This window comes from Mastomys coucha, chromosome X (genome assembly GCF_008632895.1).
Source record: "Mastomys coucha isolate ucsf_1 chromosome X, UCSF_Mcou_1, whole genome shotgun sequence".
NCBI lineage: Eukaryota > Metazoa > Chordata > Mammalia > Rodentia > Muridae > Mastomys > Mastomys coucha.
The window spans coordinates 7533098-7541123 of record NC_045030.1 but is presented as its reverse complement, the minus strand read 5'-3'; the positions used below and the strand labels follow the sequence as shown (position 1 = coordinate 7541123).

The 8026-nt window shown below is 46.1% G+C and overlaps 1 protein-coding gene and 1 long non-coding RNA gene across 3 annotated transcripts in view; one reads left to right on the top strand and one right to left on the bottom strand.

Moving 5' to 3' along the window:
• The window catches only part of Ddx3x (DEAD-box helicase 3 X-linked), a 13277-nt gene extending 12207 nt beyond the window's left edge, over positions 1-1070 (bottom strand). Inside the window, exon 1 of one of the 2 annotated variants that reach the window (XM_031342686.1) lies at positions 773-1070. In XM_031342686.1, the coding sequence (XP_031198546.1) occupies positions 773-817 (45 nt within the window). In that variant the 5' untranslated portion in view covers positions 818-1070. The remainder of the gene's footprint in view (positions 1-772) is intronic. The other variant, XM_031342758.1, reaches the window with a different exon arrangement.
• The window catches only part of LOC116071317, a 24277-nt gene continuing 16283 nt past the window's right edge, over positions 33-8026 (top strand). The window contains exon 1 of the long non-coding RNA XR_004110846.1: positions 33-1115. This is a non-coding gene — a long non-coding RNA (uncharacterized LOC116071317). The remainder of the gene's footprint in view (positions 1116-8026) is intronic.

Below are 8026 nucleotides of genomic sequence, written 5' to 3'. Positions count from 1 at the left end.
CCCCCCCCCCGCCCAATCCGCCCTGAAATTTCTGCGTCACAAAACTTTCCACTCGGGAACCGCGGCCTCCCCTTGCCGCGACACACCGGACCCGCGGTGCTAAAGAAACCCGGCTAGCTTGCATACGAGCCCGCTGGCGGGCCGGCGGGCAGGCCCGGGAGGAGGTGGGGGTGGAGGGGCGACCGCGCGGCACCGCCAGCCTGCGCCACACAAAGGAGGTCGCCGCCATTAAGCCCGCGCAGAGGCCAGCCCCCCCCTGCGGCGCCCCCTCCCACATTCCAGCGCCGCGGGGCCACTCAGCTAGCCCGCGCGCCGCCGCCGACTCCTGAACTGAAAAAGCACAGCCACTGGAGCCATGGAGGCCCAAAGCCCCAGAAACCCGGGACCAAAACCATCCACCCCGGCCCGCGCGCCGCCACGCGGGGCGATCTACACCCCCCCGCCGCCCCAAACTGCTGGTCACTAATCAACTAGGGTACGCGCGCGTGCGCCCGAAAGCGCGCGCCCCCTCCCCCTCAGCTCGCCTGCGCACAGACACAAAAGCCGCCATTGTGCTCGGGCCAGGGACAATACGGGGAACCGAGCGGAGCTGGAGGAACAACCGGCTCTAGCACTCCCCGCAAGCATCCACTCCCTCCAGAGCCCCTAGACACTGGCGCCCGGCGGCCCGAGCCATCCGGGGAAACGGGAAGGAAAAAGCAGAACTTAAGAGCTGCGCCACAAGGCAGGTTAGGTCAGGGGAGAAACTGATGCAGAGACCACTGCAGCTCACCTGCTGGTCCAGCCCGAGCGCATTTTCCACTGCCACATGACTCATCCCTGAAGAGTACCGAAAATTCGGAGTCTTCCGCTGCTGAGCAAATGCTGGCTTTACCGCAAAGGCCCTCTCACGGGAGAACTGCGGCTTTGAAGCGCACCGCGCGGCCACCGATCTTATATACCAACTCGGAGGACTGCTACGTCAGCACGTATGACGTGCGCCCTCCTCTCCCAGGCAGCAGTCCCCTGCCGTTAGGATCTCTGCCTGTTTACGGTGCGTTGCTCGTCTTAGTCTCCTGAGATTTCCTAATCTGCCCAGTTACCCGCGTCCTTGTCCGCACATAAAGAACCCCGAGGTATATGTGGTTCTGGTTCTCTTGGGTTTGCTATTCCCGGGTCTCCCCAAGTACACTAATCTTACTGTTTTTTCAAGATCTCGCGAGAAAGCATTTCCGACCATCCTCAGGCCCTAAATTTTAAACTAGGCTTATTTGCTGCTGCTTCCCCTGTGAGCCCCGTTTTCATCCTTCTTTCTAGCACTCGTCCTTTCCTCTCAGTCCCCGGGCGCGGAGACGATGTAGTTGGCTTTGTCTGGCCTAATGAGCCTTGGCTTTCCGTGGAGGGCCGTGGGATCACGTGACCGTGGGTGTCCAGCAAGGTGGCCATTTTGTGAAGAAGGGAAACTCGCTTGACTAGTGCTGGGAATGGGAGGGAGGGACGAGAAAATTGCGCGAGGGCGGGGAGGAGAAAGGGGGACGGGAGCTAGACATGAGAAGGAGAAAGGTGGAAGGCTGGATGGTGACCTGAGTCCACCTGAGCAGGGACTGTAGGGGATGTGCTGGTCGCTGGAGGCCTCAGATCGCCGTTGCCTAGGTAGCGGGTACGTCACCACACACTCCCACTATGAAGGAACAATAAGACTATCTCACGCGAATCTAGAGCCGGCAGTCTAGGACCCTCCCGGGACCCTGGGCCTCTGCTCGAGTGTGAGTCACTATAGGCCCTTGTGTCCTTCCGCGCGGCATTCCTGGCGCCAGTCCTGTGGCTCCTGGCACAGCAAGGGACCCCAAATTTTTCTAGCAACTCTCCTAGGACTCTGAGGAGACGAGGATGTGTGACTGGACACAACCTGTGTCTCCCTGACCTACGTAACTTGCCTCAGGCCTCTCCACTAGCCGAGAATATGAAGGAAAAAGGGGTCTGCCATCAAAGGGGCCGATTCTGTTGGTCCCCACTTCTAGGCGGACCACCTCCAAGTCTCAGCTTCAAAAACATATACCCTTATAGAACAAAGCTAAAAGAATATATTGAGTCCTCAGCTTTTAGGTAATGGCAACAGACAAGTTACCTAAAAGGTACTCCTTTCTGATCCTCAGTTTCACAAATGAAACACGGAACCCCCTCTCCTCCAGGGGCCTTCTGCTGCCAGAATTCAAACAATTAGTTCTCATCACATAATTTACAGTACAACTCTTCTACTTTTCCAGTTTGTAAAATTGAAACCGAACTTTTAGAGAGATACGGAAATAATAAAACAATCCCCAGGCAAGTTGCTTTTCAGCTTTTGTTCTCAATTTTTTTTTCATCTATAAAAGAGAGCACTAGACTACAAAACCCTGTTGTTTTTAATATTCATTTTGTGTAACAATTGGATGTTGCATTTCTTCTTCTTGAGGTTGCAATGTTTTACTTAAAATGAATAAATATGAAAGAGTTTATTGGGTTTACTTAGAGGAACTGTAACTTTTTAACAGCCTTTTAAAACACAAAGTAACAAGTCAGAGATAATGCAACTGTTTATTACAGTTTCAAGAAGCAGGAAGCTATAATAAGTATTTTTAACACTCCCTGTAACCATACTAAAATAACAAATCATAGATAATACAACTACTTTTTTTTTCAGTTTCAAAAAGCATAGCTAACTGTAATATCCAAACCAATGCATGTAATAAAACAATGTAATTAAAGCTGGGTGTGGTGGTCCACCCCTTTAATTCCAGCACTGGGAGACAGAGGCTAGTAGATCTCTTGAGTTCGAGGCCAGCATAGTCCAGTGGGAGTTCCAGGACAGCCAGGGCTGAGAGAGAAAGACCCAGAGCAAGCTGAGCACCAGCATTCAGAGAAACCCTGTATCTTCCGGGAAAACCAAGCCAAATGAAAAAACAATGTAATTAAAAGTTACATACCAAGGGGCAGAGAGACGGTTCAAGGGTTAAAGTCGGGTCTTCCATTCCTACCAGTTAGGTTAGGCGGGTCACAGCCTTTGCAGTTCCAGCTCCAGTGTACCTGATGCCTTCTGACCTCCTGGGCACCCTCATGCTCTTACCCCCACATGAGTAGGTGTGCACAGAACTTGTTTTAAGTTACATATTAAAATATGTACATTTGGGAGAGTATTGGAGTATTGGCCTAGAGGTTAAAAGAACTGGATGCTCTTGCAGAGAACCTGGGTTTGATTCCCAACACCCACTGGTGGTTCACAACCATTCATAAATCCCGTTCCAGGGGATCCACTGCCCGTTTCTAACGGCAGACAGCAGGCATGCATATAGTAGACATCCATACATGCAGACAAAGCACTCATACTTCTTCTTTTTTTTTTTTTTTAATTAAAAGCAGGCTGTAGTGGCATACACCTTTAATCCAGTTCTCAGGAGGTCTGGAGGCAAGGAGATCTCTGTGAGTTCAAGGCCAGCCTAGTCTACATAGTAGACTAGGACTCAAAAGCTAGTCAAATATAGAACTTTGGGACTGCAGAGATGACTCAGCAGTTAAGAGCACGTGGGAGGCAGAGGCAGGTGGATTTCTGAGTTCGAGGACAGCCTGGTCTACACAGTAAGTTCCAGGACAGCCAGGGCTATACAGAGAAACCCTGTCTCCGGAGGAAAAAAAAAAAAAAAAACCACTTACTGTTCTTGCAGAGGACCCAGGGTGGGGGTCCCAGAATCTATATCCTGCTTTGTATAACTTTGTTTACAGGTGATTCAGCACTTTTTTCTGGCTTCCAAAGGGCGGCACTGTGTCCATATAGTATGTGTCCAGACAAGGAGACCCACAGACATAAATTAAAATTAAGTATGTAAATTCTCCCACTCTACTACTAAGCAGCTACAAACACAAACTAGAGAAGTGTGTTGCTTCCACAACTGAAGTACCATAACCAGCTTACCACCAGTGGCCTCATTTTCTCAAATAGTGAGCTCTTGGAAATACTTAAAACAAAACAGCACCATCTTCAATTAAAGACAGCAGCTACATTTGCAGCCAACCTGCTATGTATGGGAATAGCACTTAGATGATGATGTGGTTTTGCATCTACATGGCTGTCCAGTGGACCAATTCTCTCAGTTGCATCTAGCATGCTTGGCCCTGTTGACCAGACCACATACCAGTAGTCTTCAGCAGTGGTATTGGCACCCTCAGATACATATATTTCCATAATGCCCCTTTGAAAACCATTAGACTTAAGGATTCCTATGGTCCTGTGGTGGTTTGAAGAATGAGCACTCCCCCTCCCCCATAGGCTCAGGTTTGAATACTTGGTCCTGAGTTGCTAGAACTGTCTGGGGAGTATTAGGAGGTATGGCCTTGTTGGAGGAGGTGTGTCACTGGGAGTGGGCTTAGAAGTCGCAAAAGATTCTCCTCATTCCCAGTCCTCTGTGTGTGTCCCACCTTCTGCTAGTGGTTCAAGATGTGAGCTCTTAGCTGTTCTGCTATGATACACTCTAAGCCTCTGAAAGCATAAACCCAACTGAATGCTTTATTTTATAAGTTGCTTTGGCCATGGTGTTTTATCACAGCAAATCCAAAGAAACTAAGATGGGTCTCTTTCTGCTATGAGATTTGAGGATTCACAAAGCACATTAGTGAGATATATTTTTAGTTTTGCTTTAGATTCCCTTTCACATAAATCTAGAAAAATAAGTCTGTTATTCAAAAGCTGTAAATTCTGAGCATTACTCTAATTGCAGGGACACTGACAACCTGCTTCTGGGCTTTGTTTTACTGTAGACTATACCCACAGGGTATCAGAGGAATCCCTGCCCCCATCAAATATACAGCAGGTTCCTATTTTCAATTAGCTGTGGTTCATATACTTAATTCAAACTACTGGGTGTTTTGTTAATAAGTTATTGTTGAAATAAGAAATGTACAGGAAATTGAGTGTTGGGAAAAATGGCTTAGTGGTTAAAAGCATGTGCTGTTCTTTCAAAGGACCCAAGTTAGATTTCCAGCACCCACTTCAGGCTGCTCACAACTTCCTGTAACTGCATTGCCAGGGGATCTGATGCCCTGTTTTGGCCTCCATAGGCACCTACAGACATAAACATCCATGCACAAATAAATAAATAAATAAATAAATAAATGATCTTTTTAAATATACAAGAAATGGAAAAAGATAAAAGATTTGTCTTCCAACATATTCACTCTGAAAAGGAATGGTGTGCAGGCTTAAAGCAGCTAAATGAGCCACCTTTCCCTGCTCCGAAATACTGTTCCATTAAGGAGCAATCTGCATATTTTACTCTCAGTAGCTTTCTTAGTGCTCTAATGCTGTAAAGAAACACTATGACCTCAGCAACTTTTATAAAAGAATGCATTTAATTGGGGCTACCTTAACGTTTCAGAGGCTTAGTCCTTTACCATCATGGTAGGGAGCACAGTGGCACACAGGCAGGCATGGTGCTGGAGAAGGAGCTGAGAGGTCTGTGTTAGAATGTTATGATCCGAAGGCAGCAAGGAGAGAACTGAGTTTGACTTTCTTTTTTTAATTTATTCATTTATTTTATGTAAGTACATCGTAGCTATCTTCAGACACTCCAGAAGAGGGCATCAGATCTCATTACAGATGGTTGTGAGCCACCATGTGGTTGCTGGGAATTGAGCTCTGGTCCTCTGAAGAGCAGTCAGCGCTCTTAACCACTGAGCTGTTTCTCCAGCCCCAAGATAATCACTTTCAAACAAGGCTGCTTCCCTCTACAAACTAAATTTATTTTTGATGTTTGGAATTAAAGGTGTATATTAAGGGTGTGTCTGTATTCCAGCCAGAGGGATTAAAGGTGTATGCTAGGGGCTGGAAAGATGGCTCAGTGGGTAAGAGCACTGACTGTTCTTCCGAAGGTCCTGAGTTGGAATCCCAGCAACCACATGGTAGCTCACAACCACCTGTAATGAGATCGGATGCCCTCTTCTGATGAGTCTGAAGACAGCTGCAGTAAATTACACAGGAGTGAGTTGGGGCAGATCGAGCAAGCAGGCATGAGTGAGCGGACCAGCAGAGGTCCTGAGTTCAACAGCAGCCACACACATGATGGCTTATGGCCATCTGTACAGCTACAGTGTACTCATACACATAAAATAAATAAAATAAATCTTTAAAAAAAAAGGTGTGTGCTACTGATGTGCCACACCACAACTAGAAACAGGATTTTCCAGCAAGAAACACAATCTAGGGGTTCACAATATGATCAGATATCCTGCAACACACCTCAAGGAATGGTTGGGTCTAACATGGGTCTCACATAATAAGGCCTCACATAGAAAAGGAGTCAAATCTTGGTCAGGGTTGCTCTATGAAAACATCTCTGTGGCTTGCTTTCCATCAGCTCAGTTTGTGCAGTAGGATGGGTTGATGTGGGCAGCACACACAGCCTCACTGCTAAAAATCTCCACTGTAACAACACTGCATGCATGACCATTCTTTGTGAATGCCATACTCACAAGCGCACACGCTCACACTCAGACACACATACACAGAGGTTGGAATTTGTTACATTTCCTCATGCAAGGTGCAACACACAGATGCCCAACAAATCGTGGGTGGACTGTGTAAGTACCTGCCCTGGGCCAGTAATAATGTAGGGTGTGGGGAGAGATACACATCCATTGTTTTGCTTCCATGGGTAGCCTTAAACAAACTTTCTTGCCATTCTCTGAGGCCAAGTAACCAAAATCCAAGGACAGAACTAACTGGACTTTGCACAGCTGGAAGTTAAGCAGTAATCAAGGGATTTCCAGAGCCGGATACCTCAGGGTCTTTCTGGAGTGGTCACACTACATTTTATCTTGGATTGGAACAAAGTTCAAGAAGAGTACTACATCCCTATAATTGAAGGAGTGAGCATGTGTGTTGCTGAGTTACTTCCCTACCCACCCCCCCTTTTTTTGTTTTGTTTTGGTTTGGTTTTTTTGCTTGTTTGTTTGTTTAAAGACAGGCTCTCATTATGTAGCCTCAAACTTGAAGCAGCTCTCTCAGTCTCTCAAGTGCAGATTATAGGCCTGAGCTAGAAAGATAATTAGAAGTATAGAGGTAAAAGTAGTTGCCTACATCAGTATCTTTTTATGTAGTTTTTGTAACAAGGTCTTCTGTAGCACAGGCTGGTCTTGAACTCCAATGGACCTGCCTTCCAAGTGCTGGGATTCCAGTACATGTCACCACACCCACCTGGTTATTCTCTTCTTGGTTTTTGTTATTGGTCAATTGTTTGGGGGTTTATTTCATATTTCATCTTTGATTATGAGCCTAGCCTTTAATGGCTAAGCCATCTCTCCAGCCCATAAACAAACAAAAACAATAAGAAAAAATGACAGGGTCTCACGTAGACCTTACCTCTGCCTTTCAAGTGCTGGGATTAAAGGCATGCACCAACATGCCCAACCCCCTTCTTATATTTTAAAATTGTAATCATCTTTTGGGTTTTTGTTTGATTGGAGCATCAAGAAAAACAGCTTCATTTCTAATACTGAGTTAGAATACTTAGGAAAATGTGACTTCAGAGGCTGGTAACAGTTCTAAAGAGGAAAGTAGATGTTAGGGCCAGCAATTATGGTACAGCCTTCTAATCCTAGCCCTTGGAAGGCTAAAGAAGAAGGATCTTGAGTTTGGAGACAGTCTGGCATGCATAATAAAACTGATGTGGTGGGAAAGTCTCAACCAGTAAAGCTCTTGCTACTAACACCTGTCAACCTCAGTTTAATCCATGGAACCGAAGATAGAAGGAACAGGAGCAAACCATCTCCACAAAACTGCCCTCTGACCTCCATATGCAGTCCATGGCACTTGTGCCCCCTCCTATCATACACACACAGCTAGTAGTAATAAATAATACTTAATATATAAATATAACAAATATTTTCTGTATTATATGACAATTATTATTGTTATTGTTATTATTATTATTATTATTGCTACACTATTATTATTATTTAGGGGGAAGATGCTAAACTCCAGTATAGGCTAGCCCTTCTCCCATCTTTTTTTTTTTTT